General features: G+C 41.9%; 1 protein-coding gene across 2 annotated transcripts in view; it reads left to right on the top strand.

Annotated features, from left to right (window-relative positions):
- The window catches only part of NEDD9 (neural precursor cell expressed, developmentally down-regulated 9), a 203,930-nt gene that overhangs the window by 66,560 nt on the left and 113,537 nt on the right, over positions 1-23,833 (top strand). For both annotated transcript variants that reach the window (XM_003897059.5, XM_017957560.3), the window contains one exon: positions 10,873-11,036. In XM_003897059.5, the coding sequence (XP_003897108.1) occupies positions 11,025-11,036 (12 nt within the window). In that variant the 5' untranslated portion in view covers positions 10,873-11,024. The remainder of the gene's footprint in view (positions 1-10,872; positions 11,037-23,833) is intronic.

The raw sequence follows: 23,833 nt of genomic DNA, 5'->3' as shown, positions 1-23,833 counted from the left end.
TGTCCAGGCTGGAGTGCTCACTGCAACCTCCACCTCCCCAGGCTCAAGCGATTCTCCTTCCTCAGCCTCCCGAGTAGCTGGGATCACAGGCCCACACTCCCATACCCAGTTAAATTTTGTGTTTTTAGTAGAGACAGGGTTTCACCATGTTGGCTGGGTTGGTCTCAAACTCCTGACCTCAGGTGATCTGCATTGGCCTCCCAAACTGCTGGGATTACAAGTGTGAGCCACCGCGCCTGGCCCCCTATCTCATTTAACAAGTTCTGTCTGGCTGATGTTATAAGCGCTCTTGCTTTAACCACCAGCTCTAAGCTCATGACTGTAAAATCTCTGTCTTCAACATTCTCTCTCTCTGAATCTCAGACTTGGGATATATAACTGCTTACAGATTCTCTCCCCATTGGACATTCTCCACATAAAACTGGAACTTAACATGCCACATTCAAATTCGCCATTTCCCCCATAGACTTAATTTTTAATTTCTTCTTTCTCAGAATGATACTAGCATCCATGCAGTCTCCAAAGTTTTTTTCCGGGAGACATTTATGACCAATGGCTCCCTTGTAATTCAAACCAGTTACTATGCTCTTTTGGTTCTCCTTGCTAAATATCCGTTTCCTCTCCTCTTCACTGTACCTGTCTCCGGCTTAATCTGAACCTTCCTTATAATTCTCATCTGGAGCACAGCTTTATAATGGATTTCTCTCCACCTCCATTTCAACTGCCCCTTTAATGAATTAGCGACTATTTTCAGTGTGATTCTTATGCAAGAAAATGTAATCAAGTTAATTCCCAATGAAAGCGTTTCCAAGCCTACCCCATTGCCTTTAGGATACAATGTGAAGACAATTGCAACAGTCCGGGAAAGAGGCTGTAAGCTAAGACAGAGGCAACTGAGATGGAGACACAGGGCAGAATGAAGGGAGCTGGGTGATCCTACAAGCTAGAAATGCCAAGATCCCATTACTGATGAGACGATCAGACGTGGGAGTGAGAGTAAAGGGAGATGAAGGAAATCCTCTCCATCTTGACTTTGATAATAAAGTGAATCATAGTCTTGTCCTCTGAGCTGGGGAACTCTAGATCCTGACTTTCCTCAAAGCAAACAGCAAGTGAACTTACTTGGGTGGGGCACCCTGTCTGGGGAAGCAAAGCCTTCAGGAAACTCAAAGATCAGCGTAGAGATGAATCAGAGACCCAGTAATGAAGAAATCAAAATTAATACCAGATGGGTGAAGGAGGCAGTTGAAAGTCCTTGTAAATAGTCAGCGTCCAAGAGCACTGGAGGAGTGGAAGGTGCCACAAGGAATGCTCTTCTGCCAGGAGATTCCTAAAAATCTGCTGGCAAAGACCAGAGAAAGAATCAGAGCCATGTGCCCAGCAAGACATTACCTAAGCTCAAAAGGGTTTAAAGGACTCATAACCCTGCCTTTTACCCTCAATTATTTCATGATCACCACCATGCCCTTTTTCCTGGTCAGGTGGTTGGCAGTAGTTTGGAATATCTTACGGTTTGTAGAACACGTTAAAGCATGAATGATGTATTGCTATGCCTTCAGCGTGCATATTTGGATGCCCTCACAGATGAACTAATAGCTCTTTTCATCTCACTTTCCTTATTGAGTCTTGCCCATTTACAACAAAGGAAAGGCTTGTTTTGTAGATCTTTAAAACACACCTGAGGATTTTGAATTCATTTATAAGCCAATCCCCTCCAGTGATCATTCAGTAAGAACCAAAGTCATTTGCAAAGCTATACACCAACAACATGTAAACTGGTTAAATGGAGCCAAACCACCCAATTTGACTGTTCAGCCAAATTCAAGTACGTCCAATGCATTGGGATATTAAATCCCAACAAATTCTTCCTTGGCATGGCCTGACAAGATCACTGGTATTTATTGGTTGCTTTTATACAAATGGAAAGAAATATATCATAACCAAAAACTTTTCCCAGGCAACCTTGGTAGAATCTTGCATGAGACCCAAGAGCGGGCTGAAGAACACGATCTTTGCTGCCAAAGAGCAACCTTTTGCTCTGCAAGCAGGTGGCTGATGAGCTGTTTTATGAAGGGTTTAATGATCTCTGTCTGCCTTAGTTACCTCCCAAAATAAACTGTGTGAATCCCAACGTGGTAGAAGGACTGACTCCCTCATCAACTGTCAAGCAAAAATCTTGGTAGGGCTCCACAGCCTGGGGAAATAAAATTGCTAAGGAAGACAAGTCAGTGACTCTGTAGTTTCAAGGGACCTCTGCTTCAGATACTGTTAGCAGCCCAGGAAGTAGCTCTGCTGGCTGCATTGATCCTGGGCCCAGAATTACCCTCAGGCAGAACCATCAGGAAGACAGAGCTAAATCAGTCTCCATTCCCTTGGGACACTACTCATTTGGCCTAACCAGAGAGCTTCACTCAATTTATAACATTCATAACTGATAAAGGCCTTTTCTGGTATGCCACTAATTATATATCCAGGTTATAACCTAAATAAGATACAAAACTGAGGATGCATTTTTGTGTGATTTCTTTATTTTACACACGAGGAAACTGAGACTCAGGAATGGCTGAACTGCCCAAAGCTGCACACCTGAGAGTAGAGCCCAGGTCTCCTGACTTGCAGGTTACAGTTCTTCCCGCTGTGAACACCATCACAAGCTGCCAGCTGCACATGGCTGAATGGGAGTTACAGAAGTTTGGAAAACCTGGTGTATCTCTGCAGCTGCCATGTGGCTTTCCATCAAGGACCTTAAATATAAGGGTCAGATATCAGACTAGAGAAACACCCAAGGAGGGATGAGAAAAAACGTAGACTGGATGGTCCACAAGCCTCAGTGTAGGAAATGAAGTGGATTAGCCAGGAAATCAGGAATCTAGACTATTTTGAGGGGGGCATAAAAGCTGCCTTGCTCAATCCTGCTTATTTCAATCTATAGAGAGAACCGCCCTACGAGCAGAAGCTTTGCCATTTTTACCCATGCCTGAGCCAAGAGTGTGTCTTCCTTCATCCATATTTCTAGCTTTCTCCCTACACTCTCCTTTCTTTGGAAGGAAGTTATTTTCCTTTCCTATCACTGAAAATTCTAACAGAGCCCCACTGAGAGTCTTCTTCATCCTAGGTCCTCATTTAAAGCAAAATTTTACTGAGCACTTACTATGCACCAGGTGCTCAGCTGGGGTAACAAAGATGGAGCAGTCACAGTTATAATCCACAAGGATCTCCTCATCTAAAGGTTCTGTTTATGTAGAGTGCTGGCTTGCACCATGTGGACAGTGAGCATACTTCTAAACCCCAAATCTCAACATATGGTCCAAGAAAACACTGCTTTTCTAATTTGCAAATGTTTTATGTGAGTGTCTTTAAAAGGCTTACAAATTGAATTGTGTTAGTAAGTCCTATAACAAGTTCCTTTACTAGAAAAAAATAACTTTTATTAAATCAGGATTTTTGAGAAAAGTCTGTGCTCTGTGTTCACCAAATCCATATGTTTTAACTTGTAAAACCTCCCTGTAATCACAGTCTATTGCAGTTGGGAAGGATCTGAAATGTCACCTAATCCACAAGATGTAAAATTTTTATTTTTTAACAATGAAACAATTTTTTAAAACAAATATTACTGTGACTTCCAAAATAATAAAATAGTTAAAACGGCACCTCTCTCCTAAAAAATGATGAGCTTGTTTACTCTTCCTGTTGCAAATGAGGAAACTGAGATCCAAAAAGAGTGAGAATTCAAAGGTCTCAAAGAAAGTTATTTGCAGAGTGAGGGTAGGAACATAGGATCCTTTCCTACTCTCTTTCCACCCATTCATCCATCCATCCATCCATCCTTCCATTCACTTACTGATCCACCCATCCATCTATTCATCTATCCACCCATCTATCCATCCATCCACCCATTCACCTATCCATCCACCCATCCATCTATTCATTCATTTGCCATCCATCCATCCATCTACCCACTCATCCATCCATTCACCTACCCATCCATCCACCCACCCATCCATCCACCCACCATCCATCTATTCAACCATCCATCCACCATCTATCCACCCATCCATCTATTCATTAATCCACCCATCCATTCAACCATCCAACCATTCATCTATTCATCCGTCCATCTATCCACCCACCATCTATCTATTCATTTATCCATCCATCCATCATATATCCACCCATTGATCTATCCATCTATCTATTCATCTATCTACCCATCCACCCCCATCCATCTATTCATCCATCCATTCATCTACCCATCCCTCTGTCTACCCACTAATCCATCTATCCATCCATCCACTTCACAAATCTTCAATAAGCCCTGGGGGTCCTGCACTTGAAAGAAAGGTAGACAGAGGCCAGACCATGCATGGCCTTATGAGTCGTCTTAAGAATTTTGGACACTGTCTTAAGAACAATAAGAAAAACATTGCAGTACTTTTTGTTTTGCTTGAGTTTAGGGATTTTATTTCAAAAATATTTTATTGTAGAATGTTTCAAAAGTAGAAAGAGTAGTATCAATTACCTAGCTTCAATAATTCTCAGCACATGGAAAACCTTGTTTTACTGTCTCCCCACTCTCCCCACCCTACTGGATTATTGGTCTGCAAATACTCAGTGTGAATCTTCAAAAGATAAGGACTCTTTTATATATATATATATACACACACACACACATACATACATACACACACATATATAACATAAAATCATAATACCATTATCAAACTTAAAACATTTCCATAGTAATTCCATAATATTAAAAATTCCATCAGTTGACTAAAAAACTTCAGGGATTGGGAACTCACGTGACACAGGTGACATTTTAGAGACATTAGCTCTGGCTGCAGCATGAAGAAAGGATTATAGGGAGATGAGCCAAGTCTCAAAGGCCAATGCAGTAATCCAGATGAGAATGGAAGTGGCCTGAACATGACAGCAGTAGGGACAGAGAGGAATGGAGAGGTACAACAGCACTGCAGGAGGCATCATTGAAAGGACATCTTGAAAGTTATGGGGAAGATGAACAATGGAGACCATTAGGATGAGGCCCAGCACCTAGTGTGGGTGGTGGTGCCATTCACTGAGAGGAGACCAAAGCTGAAAATATCCATTTGGATTAGCAGATGGGGTGTGTCTTTTGGAGAGGTGGAGCACAAGGTGGGAGAGGGACATCAAGGGGAGCTGTCCAGGGCCAGTTGGAGAGAAGACCCGGGCTGGAGAGACAGGTTCGGGAGTCCTGAAGCTGTAGGTGGAAACTGAAGTTGTGGTTGCAGGTGGTGAAAGCAGAGGAGGCTGAGGACAGAACTGGAGGCTCAGTGCCATGATGGGGGGTGAAGAGAAACACCCAGACAGACTAGCACCAAGGAAAGAGCATCATTTAAAAGGGGAAACATGGTCAATGATGTCAAATTTTGCAGAGATGTCAAGTAAAGTCAGACTCAAAGTGGTCCACTGGGTTTAGGAAAAAGGATTTAGAACAAAGGGTGTTGGGAAGAGCCTCTTTGGTGAGGTAGAGAAAACAAACACCAGACGGTCACCAGTGAAAACAGAAGAACTGAAAGTTCCTCCGCACCCAACCCAAAGTGCTAGCATTACAGGCGTAAGCCACCGCGCCCGACCCAGTCTGTGATACTTTATTATGGCAGCTCTAACAAACTAATACAGCTGGGCACTGTGATTAACGTAGTACTTCCTTCTTTTTATTTAATGTTCACAACAATCTCATGCGGTAAGTGCTCCTGTATCTCCTTTTCTAGATGAAGAGATTGAAGCTTACAGAGGGAAACACGCTAACTTGCATAAGGTGGGAAAGTTCATAAGCAGAATTCTAATGCAGTTTCCCAGGGATGCTGTCACTAAGCACCACAGACTGCGGGGCTTAAACAGAAATTGATTGTTTCACAGCTCGGGAGGCTGGAAGAGACCAAGAGGTCGGTAGGGTTGGTGACTCGAGAGGGCTGTGAGGAAAGAATCTGCCCGTGTTTCTTCATATCAGCTTTCCTCTCTATATTACTCCTCTTTACAAGGACATCAGTCCAGTTGGATGAGAGGACCACCCTGCTCTGGTAGGACCTCATCTGAACTAATTACATCTGCAATGACTTTATTTCCAAATAAGGTCCCATTCTGAGATACTGGGGGTTAGGAATTTAACATATTAATTTCGGGGGACACAATTCAACCCTCCTGCCCTGCTTGGATGAAGGCCATGCGAGCTGAAGGACTCAGTCAGCTAGGGGAAAACCTGACTTCAGGGTGTTAAAGGAAAGGCATGACTACTGGGAGCAAGTCACGAGAGAGGTCATATACGGAGAAAAGTCCCACAGAAGGCAAGACAGGATGGCATTGAGTGACAGGTGGAGGGATTCACTTGGGCATGAGAGGAGACATTTTCCTTATTGTGACAAGGATGCGGGAAGGAAAAAGGGATGAGTTGAAATGTGAAGTGAATCTGCAGATGTGGAGGAGGGAAGTTGAGGAAGTTCATTTCAGAGGGCTCCTGCTTTCTTTGTGGAGCAGGTGGGGAGATTGCCTACAGAGGTTAACAGCAGGGTTTAAGATTGGGGCACAGAAGACGGACAGGCAATAAAACCAGAGACGTTGAAAAACGTGGCAAAAGTTTGAAACATCCACTGTGTATAAACGGCAGCAGCCTGCTGTGTCTAGAATAGGCCCCATTCAATGTAGCATTGCAGAAGATAATCTACTCTCATTTTAATTAGAAAAATAGGAGAACAGGAAGGTGAGCTGGCCAGGGAACTCCAGAGGGTTGCCTGACAGTAACAAGGATCTAGATGGCATTGGTGACCGTGAGTTTGCAGTGGCACCGTCTGCAGGGTGTGCGGTTTTGCCAGCCATGCTCAATAGCTGGGCGATTGATGCAGAGTAAGTAAACAGCTGGGCTCATCCAAGGCTGGGCTTTGGCCAGGGCAATGCATTAAAAGGACAAACGGCAAGGAGGTTGAGTATATTGACAAGAGGAGGGTGAAGTGGGGAAGCTCAGGGGGTTCAGTGGGCAGAGAGGGAAGTGGGCTTGTGAGGAGGCTGTGGCTATTTCTGCTGAAGAGGCCTGCTCATGGCCCTTGCTTTTGGAGCACATGGCTGTTGCTGCTTCCTGGAGGAAGAGATGCTGTCAGATGTGGCATACTAATGAGCTGCAGGCTGACAGGCTCCCCAGCTGGTCTCCCTCTTCTGCAGTGGTCCTGACTGGTCCCAGCTGGGCAATTCAGCAATCTGTGCTCAGTGCTGCCACAACTCTCAGAGCATGCTCTGGGGACACACACCCCTGTGAAAGGATGAGGTTGGTACCAGCTGCCTTCCTAGTGGCGTGTCGATGTATCCCTGGGTCAGACTGCTCATTTCTCTGTTATTTTAAAATGCTGTATGGGCCGACTCTGTTTACATCTTGGATTTTATTACTGTAATCTTCTAAGACTACCAATCTTCCTTTAGCTGCCATATTTCAAATAAAAGCTATGGATATTATTATAAATATTATTGATATTACTATTCTATACATCTACTAATATTATTAGCAGTCAACTTGAAACTCTAAGTTACCATATTCACTTCAGTATCTTCATGTACAAATAATGGAGAAAAAAAACATAAATATTTTACAGGGGTGGTGACACACTACTATTATTCCTAGTACAAAATGGTCAACATTTAAAAAATATATACTAAATATTGTCAGAAGCAACGGGAGCTATTATACCTTGTTGATGAGAATATCAATTGATACAACCACTTTGGAAACAGTTTGGTATTTTCTGTTAAAGCTGAAAACAAAGCGGGCAAGGTGCTATGAGCCTGTAGTCCCAGCTACTCAGGAGGCTGAGGAAAGAGAATCCCTTGAGGCAGCCTGAACAACACAAAGAAACAAGGAAGGCAGGGAGGGATGGACAGAAACCTATCATCCAGCAATTCCATATAAACACAACAGAAACAGATAAAGATCTGCGTAGCATTATTATTCATAATGGGCTAGTACTGGAAACAACACAATTGTCCGTGAACATTATTAATAGGATGGAAAAATGCTGGCATATCCATACAGTGGAATACCATACAGCAATGCAAATTACAAACTACAGCTACAGGCAATAACATAGATGTATTGCTCAAACATAATGCTGAGTGGGAGAAGCCTACACAAAAGAACTTATGCTGTGATCCATTTACCCAAAGTTTAAAAACAGGGGAAGTCACTTTATTGTATAGGAGTGCCAAGTGACATAGTAAAGCACAGAGAAAACTAAGGAGGGAATGACCAGAAGAGTCCGGATAGTCACCTGTGGGCAGGCCCACCCTCAACAGAAAACTGGCACATTCAGTAATTGAGGACATATAAATATACTTTAGACACTGCTTTGCTTATATACAAATAAAAATCTGCAATATATGTCATATGGAATTATTCTTTTCCTTTGACATGACTTCAAAGTACATATTATCTGATTCTTATCATGAGTTTAAAACAAAGGATCAATGTCTGACATTCTTCCAAATAATAAATTGACAGGATTCCTTGGAGCATTACAAAAAAGTTTTTTTGTGGGGCTTAAGGTAAAAGTACAGATGGAGAACTGCATGTTATGGGCCTAATATTGTATTGTACTATAAAATTGTAAATTGTAAAATTATAAATTAAACTGACAAGCTGTTAAATAAAAGATGTCCCATCCTCCTACTTGGACAAATATCTCTTCATAGTGACCTGAGAAACCACGTTGGATCTTAGAATTCTTGGACTGCTTGGATCTTCCTGCTAGAACATGTGCCACAGGAAGAAGCTTCCCCTAGATCCAGCCATCCACCTCATGCCCCAGCCCTGTTCCATCCCATAACCCAAGGGCCTTGGTGCTCATATATATCACTCTTGAGTCCTCAAGTCTAAACTTCACCCGTGGCCTTTTACAAATATCTGCTTCCATGTTCCCCTCAGGAAGGACTTAAAGATGAGCCCACAAAGACCAGGAAGCAGGTTTGGAATCATTTGAACAGGAAGTCCCAATGTCCTGGTCCTTGGCACGCGGTCTCGAAAGGGAGACATGGGTCTCAGGTGGGCGTGGTCTCTTGGTCCCACAGACCTCTTTCCCCTTCAGAAAGTGCATGGCTGGAGGAGAGACGGAAGCCCAAAAGCACAAGGCCCAACAGAGTCCCTGGTGCATGCAGATAAGGGTAGTACCTCCTTTATGGGAAAGAAAGAGGTCACATTGGAAAGGGCACTTGGAAAGCTTCTGGAGTCCTGGCAGTACTCTATGTCTTGACCTGCGTGGCTGTTAAATTTATGACAATTTATTAAGCTATACATTCATTTTATACAGTTTTCTATATGTGTGTTATATTTCCCAGTAAAGAATTAATGACGCGTGTGTGTGTGTGTGTATATATATGTAATTTCTGGTACTGTAGTTTATGGTATCCCCATAGACAAATCAGCTCTGAGAGGTGTCTTACAAGCGCAGACACCTTGGGCAGTTAAAATGCCTCGAGGTGCGAGTACCTAAAGAAGCAATAGACAGGGCACTGGAAACGCAGTAACTCTCCCTTCTGGTTCTCCACCCCGTGTGGGGCCAAGATACTGGGGAAACCACACATGGGTTCAGGCAGAGCAAATGAGTCATGGGCCCGTGTCCTCTTGCCTAGCCACTGCAAGTGCCTCAGAGGAAAATTCCTTTTTGCCCCTCCTAGCCAAGACTATAAACACTGTGTTTATCAAACTGAAATTACAGGAGGCTGTTCCCATCCTGGTAGAAGCGAAAGGAGACCAACTCCCAATTATCCTGTTTGGAAAAGAGTTCTAGGAAGACTTCCTCCTAAGGGCAGCTGCATAGGTTCATTAAATTGTTTGCTGAGCTTCTATTATGTGCCAGGCACAATTCTTATTTTTCTGCTTCCCCTTTTAAAGCAACTTCTTACATTATTCTTGATAGGAAAACACCGTCCTTTTACAAAGATTCACATTACCAATTCTCAAAAAGATATTCATGTGCCCTATGTGGTTTAAATATGAGGGTTTTTCTAAGAATATACATCCCAACTATAACCTACAAATACATACACATACACACACACATACCACCTCAAAACAGCCTTCCAGCTGCAAGATGTTGAAAGAGAAGTGAAAAATTGGCCAGTACTAACTCACCGAAAGCCCAGTCCATGTTTTTCCCAAAAAAATCAAATTCTGGGCTTTGCATCTAAGCTATTTAAAAGCCACATTTCCAAAACACTAGTTTTTCTCCTTTTCTGGAAACAAGAAAAGCATATGGCTCCAGTGACCTTCGCAAGCTGCTGGTAAGAGGTAGAGTCAGGCACATCTTGTGGCTTCAAAATGATAAAAGCAGTAACATATTAAGTTGGTTTAAAGGGGGATGGTGAGGCCACAGGGATGGGAGAGTAGAAAACAATCAGTGAAATCGATGACAAGACTAAAACTGTAGGTTACAGGCAAGGAAATTTCACTCTCACCTCTACTATCCATACAAAACACCTGGCAAACATCTACCCATCTCTCAAGACTCCATTCAAGATTGACCTTCTTCCTTTGTGCCCTCACTGGATCCACTGCACATTTGACCCGAAATGATGTAACATTTTATTGTGCAGCATTTTTTTGTTTGTTCAGTGAGACTGTGGGATCCTTGAGGACATTACTATAGTTTATGCGTCTTTGAAGTTCCAACTAAAGCACAGTAAGAACCCCATAAATGCTTCCTTTGATTGCATGAATGAATGGATGATGGATTCCATTCACGAGACTATGGATTTGGCTTTTCCAACTGCTCTGATGCAATCCTTAAATGATGAAAAGCATCTCAATTTTTTTCAGAGTTTACCAACCTTTCCATCTCTATCTCCTGTTTTCAGATTCAGTAAGCTGTGAGGTCTGTAATGTCAGACACTGGCAAACATCACGTGTTCTTCAAGTAGAGTTATGAAAACGAAGAAACTGGTCGGCAGAGTAAAACGTCGGAATTGTCCTTTCCAAGATCCAGAGCTGCAACATTCCTTGGGGGAAAATGTGGACAAGGGTGAGTACTGATAGAAAAAAACAGACAATTTGTGATTCCCCTTTTTCCAGTTTGCTCAGCTTAAAGCCCCTGCAATAATAATACAAATAGTGGGGAGTTTTTTTGCTGGTTTTTTTTTTTTTTTTTGGTCATACATACCTGCAACTAACATTTGGGGAAAATACTGTTAAGTGTAGACTGCCAGATTTTGCTCTGTTAGGTGAATTTTTTACATGGATACACTGATGCCCACAGGGCATCCTCTTCCATCCTGAAATCTCTGGGGAAGCAGTCTTCTGGGATGCAGATTGATTATTCCAATTAGCATAATGGTGCCTGAGCAAGCCTGGAAGTTATACCCACTGAACTACTCATTCAGAAGCTGATCGCCCAGGTTTGGAAATAGCCAGTTCTTCGGTGCCTTGTTTCTCTGTTTGCCAGTCCCCTTTAAACCATTCAACTTCCGTTCGGCCATTCCTCAAGAAAATCAACTTGGCCTGGGGTAAAGTGTAGGATTAAAATAATCAATTTTTCTATCTAACCAAGGCTTTCTAAAAGGTTTTATGAAAATTCATAGAAGAAATGATGTGTAATTTTACCTATTAGTTGGCCTCTAAAGGAGGTAGGCATCGTCGCATGGCATAGTGGCAATGAGGGTCACAAAGATCTGAGTTGTGGTCCTTGCTTTTCTGTTTAGTAGTAGAGTTGACCTTAAGCCAGTCACCTGACCCTTTTGAATCTCTGTTTCTGCCTTTATAAAATGGTGACAGGAAGATTGTTCAGAGGATGAAATGAGAAAATGCACATAGAGTAATTCGTGCTCAAAAAAAAAAAAAAAAAGGTGAATTCCCTTATCTGTTGAGATTGATCAACTGTTTTCTGTATCTCAGAGAATCAACCATCAACTGCACACAAATGAAAAAGCTCTGGGCACCACATCAAGCCAAGGACAGCCCCATCTCCTTTCTGGGGAAAGGTTCCAAGTTAAATACAACGAGAAATGTTTTCTTTAAATAATTTGACAAGCAACAAAAAGATTTTCCTGGAAGACATTAAATACAAGTTTGATTGTCATATCACAGTGATTTTTTAAAATTATACTTTAAGTTCTAGGGTACATGTGCACAACATGCAGATTGGTTACATAATTATACATGTACCATGTTAATTTGCTGCACCCAACAACTTGTCATTTACATTAGGTATTTCTCCTAATGCTATCCCTTCCCCAGGTCCCCACCCCCCAACAGACCCCAGTGTGTGATATTGACCGCCCTGTGTCCATGTGTTCTCGTTGTTCAACTCCCACCTATGAGTGAGAACATGTGGTGTTTGGTTTTCTGTCCTTGTGATAGTTTGCTTAGAATGATGGTTTCCAGCTTCATCCATGTCCCTGCAAAGGACATTAACTCATCCAATTTTATGGCTGTATAGTATTCCATGGTGTATATGTGCCACATTTTCTTAATCCAGACTATCATTGATGGACATATGGGGTGGCTCCAAGTCTTTGCTATTGTGAAGAGTGCTGCAATAAACATATGTGTGCATGTGTCTTTATAGTAGCATGATTTATAATCCTTTGGGTATATACCCAGTAATGGGATCACTGGGTATTTCTAGTTCTAGATCCTTGAGGAATCCCCACACTGTCTTCCACAATGGTTGAACTAATTTACACTTCCAACAACAGTGCAAAAGCATTCCTATTTCTCCACATCCTTTCCAGCATCTGTTGTTTCCTGACTTTTTAAGGATCGCCATTCTAACTGGTGTGAAAGGTATCTCACTGTCATTTTGATTTGCATTTCTCTGATGACCAGTGATGATGAGCATTTTTTCATGTCTGTTGGCTGCATAAATGTCTTCTTTTGAGAAGTGTCTGTTCATATCCTTTGCCCACTTTTTGATGAGGTTGTTTATTTCTTGTAAATTTGTTTAAGTTATTTGTAGATTCTGGATATTAGCCCTTTGTCAGATGGGTAGACTGCAAAGATTTTCTCCCGTTCTGTAGGTTGCCTGTTCACTCTGATGATAGTTTCTTTTGCTGTGCAGAAGCTCTTTAGTTTAATTAGATCCCATTTGTCTATTTTGGCTTTTGTTCCCATTGCTTTTGGTGTTTCAGTCGTGGTCTTTGCCCACGTCTATGTTCTGAATGGTATTGCCTAGGTTTTCTTCTAGAGTTTTTATGGTGTTTAAGTCTTTAATCCATCCTGAGTTAATTTTTGTATATGGTGTAAGGAAGGGATCCAGTTTCAGCTTTCTGCTTTCTACATACGACTAGCCAGTTTTCCCAGCACAATTCATTAAATAGTGAATCCTTTCCATATTGCTTTCCATATTCCATTTTGTCAGGTTTGTCAAAGATCAGATGGTTGTAGATGTATGTTGTTATTTCTGAGGCCTCTGTTCTGTTCCACTGGTTTAAATATCTGTTTTGGTACCAGTACCATGCTGTTTTGGTTACTATAGCCTTGTAGTATAGTTTGAAGTCAGGTAGCATCATGCCTCCAGCTTTGTTCTTTTTGCTTAGGATTGTCTTGGCAATGCGGGCTCTTTTTTGATACTATATGAAATTTAAAGTAGTTGTTTCCAATTCTGTGAAGAAAGTCAGTAGTAGCTTGATGGGGATGGCATTGAATCTATAAATTACCTTGTGCAGAATGGCCATTTTCATGACATTGATTCTTCCTATCCATGAGCATGGAATGTTCTTCCATTTGTTTGTATCCTCTTTTATTTTGTTGAGCAGTGGTTTGTAGTTCTCCTTGAAGAGGTCCTTCACATCCCTTGTAAGTTGAATTCCCAGGTATTTTGTTCTCTTTATGGTAATTGTGAATGGGAGTTCACTCATGATTTGGCTCTCTGTTTGTCTATTATTGGTGTATAGGAATGCTTGTGATTTTTGCACATTGATTTTGTATCCTGAGACATTGCTGAAGTTACTTATCAGCTTAAGGAGATTTTGGGCAGAGATGCTGAGGTTTTCTAAATATACAATCATGTCATACACAAACAGAGACAATTCCTCTTTTCCTAATTGAATACCCTTTATTTCTTTCTCTTACCTGATTTCCCTAACCAGAACTTCCAACACTATGTTGAACAGGAGTGATGAGAGAGGGCATCCTTGTGTTGTGCCAGTTTTCAAAGGGAATGCTTCCAGTTTTTGCCCATTCAGTATGATATTGGCTGTGGGTTTGTCATAAATAGCTCTTATTATTTTGAGATACATCCCATCAATACCTAGTTTATTGAGAGTTTTTAGCATGAAGGGCTGTTGAATTTTGTCAAAGGGCTTTTCTGCATCTATTGAGATAATCATGTGGTTTTTGTCATTGGCTCCATTTATGTGATGGATTACATTTATTGATTTGCATATGTTGAACCAGCCTTGCATCCCAGGGATGAAGCTGACTTGATCATGGTGGATAAACTTTTTGATGTGCTGCTGGATTCAGTTTGCCAGTATTTTACTGAGGATTTTTACATCAATGTTCATCAGGGATATTGGCCTAAAATTCTCTTTTTTTGTTGTGTCTCTACCAGACTTTGGTATCAGGATGATGCTAGCCTTATAAAATGAGTTAGGGAGGATTCCCCCTTTTTCTATTGATTGAAATAGTTTCAGAAGGGATGGTACCAGCTCCTCTTTGTACCTCTGATAGAATTTGGCTGTGAATCTTTCTGGTCCTGGCCTTTTTTTGGTTGGTAGGCTATTAATTATTGCCTCAATTTAAGAGCCTGTTATTGGTCTATTCAGAGATTCAACTTCTTCCTGGTATAGTCTTGGTTGGATGTATGTGTCCAGGAATTTATCCATTTCTTCTAGATGTTCTAGTTTATTTGTGTAGAGGCGTTTACAGTATTCTCTGGTGGTAGTTTGTATTTCTGTGGGTTTGGTGGTGATATACCCTTTACCATTTTTTATTGTGTCTATTTGATTCTTCTCTCTTTTCTTCTTTATTAGTCTTACTAGCAGTCTATCTATTTTGTTGATCTTTTCAGAGGTGTTTATAGTATTCTCTGATGGTAGTTTGTGTTTCTGTGGGATTGGTGGTGATATCCCCTTTATCATTTTTTATTGCGTCTATTTGATTTTTCTCTCTTTTCTTCTTTATTAGTCTTGCTAGCAGTCTATTTATTTTGTTGATCTTTTCAAAAAACCAGCTCCTGAATTAATTGATTTTTTTGAAGGGTTTCTTGTGTCTTTATCTCCTTCAGTTCTGCTCTGATCTTAGTTATTTCTTGCCTTCTGCTAGCTGTTGAATTTCTTGCTCTTGCTTCCCTAGTTCTTTTGTGATGTTGGAGTGTCGATTTTAGATCTTTCCTGCTTTCTCTTGTGGGCATTTAGTGATATAAATTTCCCTCTACACTGCTTTAAATGTGTCCCAGAGATTCTGGTATGTTGTGTCTTTGTTCTCATTGGTTTCAAAGAACATCTTCATTTCTGCCTTCATTTCGTTACTTACCCAGCAGTCATTCAGGAGTGGTTGTTCAGCTTCCATGTAGTTGTGTAGTTTTGAGTGGCTTTGTTAGTCCTGAGTTCTAATTTGATTGTACTGTAGTCTGAGAGACGGTTTGTTGTGATTTCTGTTCTTTTACATTTGCTGAGGAGTGTTTTACTACCAATTATGTGGTCAATTTTACAATAAGCATGATGTGGTGCTTGGAAGAATGTATATTCTGTTGATTTGGGGTGTACAGTTCTGTAGACGTCTATTAGGTCCGCTTGGTCCAGAGCTGAGTTCAAGTCCTGGATATCCTTGTTAACCTTCTGTCTCGTTGATCTGTCTGATATTGACAGTGGGGTGTTAAAGTCTCCCATTATTATTGTATGAGAGTCTAAGTCTCTGTAGGTCTCTAAGGACTTGCTTTATGAATCTGGGTGCTCCTGTGTTGGGTGTATATATATTTAGGATAGCTAGCTCTTCTTGGTGAATAGATCCCTTTACCATTATGTAGTGGCCTTCTTTGTCCTTTTTGATCTTTGTTGGTTTAAAGTCTGTTTTATCAGAGACTAGAATTGAAACCCCTGCCTTTTTTTTTTTTTTTTTTTTCCTTTCCATTTGCTTGGTAGATCTTCCTCCATCCCTTTATTTTGAGCCTATGTATGTCTTTGCACATGAAATGGTTCTCCTGAATACAGCACATCGATGGGTCTTGACTCTTTATCCAATTTGCCAGTCTGTGTCTTTTAATTGGGGCATTTAGTCCATTCACATTTAAAGTTAATATTGTTATGTGTGAATTTGATCCTGTCATTATGATGTTAGCTGGTTATTTTCCTGTTAATTGATGCGGTTTTTTCATAGTGTCAATGGTCTTTACCATTTGGCATGTTTTTGCAGTGGCTAGTACCAATTATTCCTTTCCATGTTTAGTGCTTCCTTCAGGAGTTCTTCTTGTAAGGCAGGCCTGGTAGTGACAAAATCTCTCAGCATTTGCTTGTCTATAAAGGATTTTATTTCTCCTTCACTTATGAAGCTTAGTTTGGCTGGATATGAGATTCTGGGTTGAAAATTCTTTTCTTTAAGAATGTTGAATATTGACTCCCACTCTCTTCTGGCTTGTAGGGTTTCTGCCAAGAGATCTACTGTTAGTCTGATGGGCTTCCCTTTGTGGGTAACCTGACCTTTCTCTCTGGCTGCCCTTAACATTTTTTCCTTCATTTCAACCTTGGTGAATCTGACAATTATGTGTCTTGGGGTTGCTCTTCTTGAGGAGTATCTTTGTGGTGTTCTCTGTATTTCCTGAATTTGAATGTTGGCCTGCCTTGCTAAGTTCAGGAAGTTATCCTGGATAATATCCTGAAGAGTGTTTTCTAACTTGGTTCCATTCTCCCCGTCACTTTCTGGTACACCAATCAAATGTATATTTGGGCTTTTCACATAGTCATATTTCTTGGAGGCCTTGTTTGTTTCTTTTCATTCTTTTTTCTCTAATCTTGTCTTCTCACTTTATTTCATTAATTTGATCTTCAATCACTGATATCCTTCCTTTCACTTGATCAAATAGGCTATTGAATCTTGTGCATGTGTCACAAAGTTCTCATGCTGTGGTTTTCAGCTCCATCAGGTCATTTAAGATCTTCTGTATACTGTTTATTCTAGTTAGCCATTAATCTAACCTTTTTTCAAGGTTTTTAGCTTCCTCACAATGGGTTAGAACATGCTCCTTTAGCTTAGAGAAGTTTGTTATTACCAACCTTCTGAAGCCTGCTTCTGTCAACTAGTCAAACTTATTCTCTGTCCAGTTTTGTTCCCTTGCTGGCAAGGAGTTGCGATCCTTTGGAGGAGATGAGGCACTCTGTTTTTTGGAATTTTCTGCTTATATGCTCTGGTTTCTCCCCATCTTTGTGGTTTTATCTACCTTTGGTCTTTGATGTTGGTGACCTACAGATGGGGTTTTGGTGTGGATGTCTTTTTGTTGATGTTGATGCTATTCTTTTCTGTTTGTTAGTTTTCCTTCTTACAGACCCCTCAGCTGCAGGTCTGTTGGAGTTTGCTGGAGGTCAGCTCCAGACCCTGTTTGCCTGGGTGTCACCAGCAGAGGCTACGGAACAGCAAATATTGCTGCCTGATCCTTCTGCTGGAAGCTTCGTCCCAGAGAGGCACCCACCTATTTGAGGTGACTGTCGGCCCCTACTGGGAAGTGTTTCCCAGTCAGGCTACACGGGGGTCAGGGACCCACTTGAGGAGGCAGTCTGTCCATTTTTGGAGCTCGAACGCCATGCTGAGAGAACCACTGTTCCTTTAGAGTTGTCAGACAGGGACATTTAAGTCTGCAGAAGCTGTTTGCTGCCTTTTGTTCTCCTATGCCCTGCTCCCAGAGATGGAATCTATAGAGGCAGTAGGCCTTACTGAGCTGTGGTGGGCTCTGCCCAGTTTGTATTTCCTGGCCTCTTTGTTTACACTTTGACACTTTGTTTACTCAAGCCTCAGCAATGGTGGATGCCCCTCCTGCTGTCAAGCTGCAGTGTCACAGGTTGATCTCAGACTGCTGCACTAGCAGTGAGCAAGGCTCCGTGGGTATGGGACCCACCGAGCCAAGCACAGGAGAGTATCTCCTGACCTGCCAGTTGCTAAGACTGTGGGAAAAGTGTAGTATTTGGTCAGGAGTGTACCATTCCTCCAGGTACAGTCTGTCACGGCTTCCCTTGGCTAAGAAAGGGGAATCCCCTGACCCCTTGCGCTTCCCGGGTGAGGCGATGCCCTGCCCTGCTTCAGGCCTCCGTGGGCTGCATCCACTGTCCAACCAGTCCCAGTGAGATGAACCAGGTACCTCAGTTGGAAATGCAGAAATCACCCATCTTCTGTGTCGATCTTGCTGGGAGCTGCAGACCAAAGCTGTTCCTATTTGGCCATCTTGGACAATAGCCCACTCACTGTGATGTTTTAAGGTCAAGGTAATGACCTCTTAAAAATCCTCCCTAGTACTAGATTCTATGGCAAAAGTCTGTCACAGAACTGGATACTTCAGAGATTTCCACCAAACCAAATTAGTAATCCAAACTGGAACAAACTACATTTATTTGTGAATCCTCAATCCATTCAATACAAATACCAATTTCTCTATGAATAGTGAAACAAAAAATGTCTCTCTTCTCATTTTTTATACCTACTCAGCCAGCATTACTAAACTGAGACCAAAACAGAGAGAGACAGGGAGAAAAAACATTCCCTGAAGCAAGTCAGTATTTCATTCCAGCTGTATCTCTGCAATTAACATTAGCTCTATGGTATTTCCAATACATGCTGAGCCTCAACTTTTGGAATTCTAGACCTAAAAAACATAATTTCACCACCTAAAATTTTTAATTTGCTTTAGAATTATGTATGTTGAGTCAAAAGGTCCTTTGAGGTCTTTAATTCCATTACTTCTGGGTGATTTTTCCCCATTATTAAACTTTATTTAACTTTTCATACACACAGATACACACACACACACACACACACATCACTTCACACTACACATATGTATATTTCTACTGCTCTTTTTCAGGTAGGATGCTGGTTAAAAATATGGATTGGGGCCGGGTGCAGTGGCTCACGCCTATAATCCCAGCACCTTGGGAGGTCAAGGTGGGCAGATGATTTGAGGTCAGGAGTTCGAGACCAGCCTGACCAAGATGGTGAAACCCTTTCTCTACTAAAAATAGGAAAATTAGCTGGGTGTAGTGGTGTGCACCTATAGTCCCAGCTACTCAGGAGGCTGAGGCAAGAGAATTGCTTGAACCCCAGAGGCAGAGGCTGCAGTGAGCTGTGATTGCACCACTACACTCCAGCCTGGGTGACAAAGCAAGACTCTGTCTCCAAAATAAAAAGAAAAGAAAAGAAAAATATGGACTGGAAGCCATACTGCCTGGTTTGAATCCCAGTCCTGCCTCTATCAAGTAATAGGGCCTTGAACAAGTTATTAACCCTCTTTGTGCCTCAGTTTCTTCAGCTACAAAATGAGAATGAGAATAGTACCTACCTCGAAGGACTTGTGATGATTAAATTTGCATGTTGCTCGGAATTGTGTTTGGCACCTACTAAGCCCTCAATAGAAGCTTCCTGAGTTTTATAGCACATAAAAAGTCAAGTCAGTGCAGCTAAAAGAAATCATTGAAGGAGCAGATGAGAGATGCAGAGCATAAGGAAAGGCCTGGTGGGAGAACAGGCCTTGAGAATCTGGATGGGGCTAGACTTGGTTGCTCACCTGAGCTACCTTAAGCTGTGATTTTTCTGGTTCCAGAGGTGACAATGAAGACATCATGAGTGAGGGCATGGACAGAAAAATTCACTGGGGAAGCCTGCGCTAAACTCATAAATACTCTTAAAATTAATCCCGTTACAAGAAGCCTCAGCAAATAAAAGCAAGCCCTGAGGGAACTGCACTAATATCAGTGTGAGGAGGAAGGCAGAGAGGTCTCCTCACACCTGGAGAGCTGTCCTTGGCTGCAGAGAGGCTGGCACCCTGCAGCATTCTTTTCCCAGAATGGTTCTGTTTTATTTCATTTTCAAAGAGCTGGTAGTTAAACATTTACCAATGTTCCACTGAAGACAATAAAGGATAAAGGAGCTGGCTCAGAAAAAATGAAAACCTAAAAAAAAAAATTAAACTACAAAGCTTTTTCACCTTTGAATTAGGCCAGGAAGCCGGCAGCCAGACATGGCATGTTACAGTTTATCTAAAGAAAAAAAGCTAAATTGACTGGGCGTGGTGGCTCATGCCTATAATCCCAGCTCTTTGGTAGGCTGAGGTGGGTGGATCACCTGAGGTCAGGAGTTCAAGACCAGCCTGGCCAACATGGTGGAACCCCGTCTCTACTGAAAATACAAAAATTAGCCAGGTATAGTGGTGTGCACCTGTAATCCCAACTACTCGGGAGGCTGAGGCAGAAGAATCACTTGAATTTGGGAGGTGGAGGTTGCAGTGAGCAGAGATCATGACATTGCACTCCAGCCTAGGCAAAAAGACTGAAACTTCGTCTAAAAAAAAAAAAAAAAAGAAAAGAAAAGAAAAAGAAAAAAGGCCAAACCATATCCTTGCTTCGCAGAGGACCAGAAAGTGTTGACTGACAGAATTTGAAAAATTTCAGGCCAGACATGGTGACTCATGCCTGTAATTCCAGCCCTTTGGGAGGCCAAGGCAGGGGTATCACCTGAGGTCAGGAGTTCGAGACCAGCCTGGGCAAGACGGCAAAACCCTGTCTCTATTAAAAATACAAAAATTAGCCGAGCATGGTGATGTGCACCTTTAATCCCAGCTACTCTGGAGGCTGAGGCAGAAGAATGGCTTGAACCCAGGAAGTGAAGGTTGCAGTGAGCCCAGATCATGCCACTGCACTCCAGCCTGGGTGATACAGCGAGACTGTCTCAAAGAAAAAAAAAAAAGAAAGAAAAATTTTGTCATTCTTTCCCACTAAATACAAGTTCACTGCAAGTCCAAAGTACTGATCCACACCATGTATTTACATCTGCCCCAGGTTTGTGGTAAATGCTGTAAACAGAGAGATGTGATGAAGAGAGATAATGCATACTCTTTATCACCTCTCTAAAAACATGATTATCCTGACATATTCCCTAGAATATGGAAATACTATCTAGTGAGAATTACCATCCTGTTTCATTATACTTAAAAGAGAATTTAACCTGTTCAGATTTCTGAGTTGTTCCTTAACTATAAAAATGAAAGAATCAGGATCAAAATTAAGAACCTCTAAATCCGCCTATTGTATCCGCTTCGGCTGCCGTGACAAGGTATCACAGAATGGGGGCTTAAACAACAGAAATTTATTCTCTCACAGTTCTGGAGGCTGGAAGTCCAAGATAAGGTGTCCGCAGGGTTGATTTCTCCCGAAACTTCTCTCCTTGGATTGTAGACCTTCGTCTTTTCCCCGTGTGGTCTTCCCTCTGCTTGGCTGTGCCCTCATCTCCTCTTCTTATAAGGACTCCTGTCATACTGGATTAGGGCCCACCTCATTTTAACTTAATTACTTCTGCGAAGACCCTATCTCTAAACACAGTCACATTCAGAGTTCCTGGGTGTTAAAGTTTCAACATGAATTTGGGATGGAGGTCACAATTCAGTCCATCATATGCCTAATGTGAGTGTAATGCATCTACAGGGACAATTTGATTGAACACCACAGGTTGCATTCCCAGAGAAGCAAATTTTGAGATGGAGATTGGTATGCCGGAAGTTTGTGGAGAGTGCTCTTGGGAAACTGTTAAAGCAGCAGAGGAAGCAGGACTAGGCAGAGGAAGAAGCTGAAATCAGGATAAAGGTCCCACCAAGTCACAGAGGCCCTCCAAAGCTGGGATGTCCTTCCATGTTGTCTGAACTGAGGCAAGGTAGTTGGAAGTTTATGCCCCTTCCTGGACAGTCACTGCAAGCAGGCCACCCCAGGGAGGAGGCATGCTGTGCCTCAGCTGGGGACAATCTCAAGAGGGGACTCTGCAGTGAGCTGCTAGGTGCCAACCCTTCCATAGCTGACAGAATGATTGACTACTCAGCCTGAAGTGGGTCTCAGGTCTTGGACCCCAGTGTCCACTACAAATCTGAAATTTACTCTCCTCAAGTGAGTGGAAGGACTTACCATTATCTTCTTAAGAAATTTCTCACACCCTACAGAATGGGAGAAAATATTTGCAAAACATTTATCTGATAATAGGTTAATAGCCAGAAAAATATAACGCACTCCTACAATAAAAGCAAGGAAACATAACCTGGCTACAAAAAAACGGGCAGAGAACCTGAATAGACGTTTGTCAAAAGAAGACATACAAAATGGCCAAAAGGTACATATAAAGATGTGCAACATCACTAATTGTATTAGTCTGTTCTCACTTCTAATAAAGACCTACCCAAGACTGGGTAATGTATGTAGAAAAAGAGGTTTAATGGACTCATGGTTCCACATGACTGGGGAGGCCTCACAACCAATGCAGAAGGCAAAGGAGGAGCAAAGGCACATCTTTCATAGCAGCAGGCAAGAGAGCTTGTGTAGGGGAACTGCTCTTTACAAAACCATCAGATCTTGTGAGACTTATTCACTGCCACGAGAACAGTGCAGGAAAGACCCGCCCCCATGATTCAGTTACCTCCCACCAGGTTCCTCTCACAACATGTGGGAATTATGGGAGCTACAATTCAAGATGAGATTTGGGTGGGGACACAGCCAAACCATATCACTAATCATCAGGGATATGCAGATCGAAACCATAAAGAGATATCATCTTACCCCAGTTGGCTATCATCAAAAACACTAACAAGTGTTGTTGAGGATATGGAGAAAGGGAACCCTTGTATACTGTTGGTAGGAATGTAAACTGGTATATTAGTTTGTTCTCACATCACTATAAAGAACTACCTAAGACTGGATAATTTATAAAGAAAAGAGGTTTGATTGGCTCATAGTTCTGCAGGCGTTACAGGAAACATGGCTGCAGAGACCTCAGGAAACTTAGAATCAAGGCAGAAGACAAAAGGGAAGTCAGCACATCCTATATGGCTGGAACAGGAGAGGGAGAGAGCAAAGGGAGAAGTGCTACACACTCTCAAACAACCAGATCTCATGAGAACTCACTCACTATCATGAGAACAGCAAAAGGGAAATCCACCCGATGATCCACACTTCCACCAGACCCCTCCTCCAACACTGAAGATCACAATTCAGCATGAGATTTGGGTGGAGACACAGAGCCAAACCATATCAGCTGGTATAGTCATTATGGAACACAGCATGGAGGTTCCTCAAAATTGAAAAATACAATTGTCATATGAACCAGTAACTCCACTTCTGGGTATATATCCAAAGGAAATCAAATCAGTACCTCAAAGAGTTCTATGCACCTCCATGTTCATTGCAACATTATTCACAATAGCCAAGATATAGAGTCAACCTAAGTGTTGATTCCATTAATACATGAATGGATAAAGAAAATGTGATACACACACACACACAGACACACACACACACAGTGGAATTCTATTCAGCCTTGAAGAAGAAGGAAGTCCTGTCATTTGTGACAACATGGATGAACCTGGAGGACATTATGCTGAGTGAAATAAGCCAGGCACAGAAAGACAGATACTGCATGACCTCACTTTACATATGGAATCTAAAAAAGTCAGACTCATAGAAGCAGGAAGTAGAATTGTGCTCACCAGGGGTTGGGGGACTGGGAGGATTGGAAAGATGTTGGTCAAAGTGTACACTTTCAGTTACAAGATGAACAAGTTTTGGGAATCTAATAAATAACGTGGTGATATGGTTAAAAACACTGTATTTAATAAATACTTGAGACTTGCTACTACAGTAGATCTTA

Source organism: Papio anubis, chromosome 6 (genome assembly GCF_008728515.1).
Source record: "Papio anubis isolate 15944 chromosome 6, Panubis1.0, whole genome shotgun sequence".
Taxonomy (NCBI): domain Eukaryota; kingdom Metazoa; phylum Chordata; class Mammalia; order Primates; family Cercopithecidae; genus Papio; species Papio anubis.
Note: the sequence above shows the minus strand (reverse complement) of the source record. Positions and strands in the feature narration are given on the sequence as shown.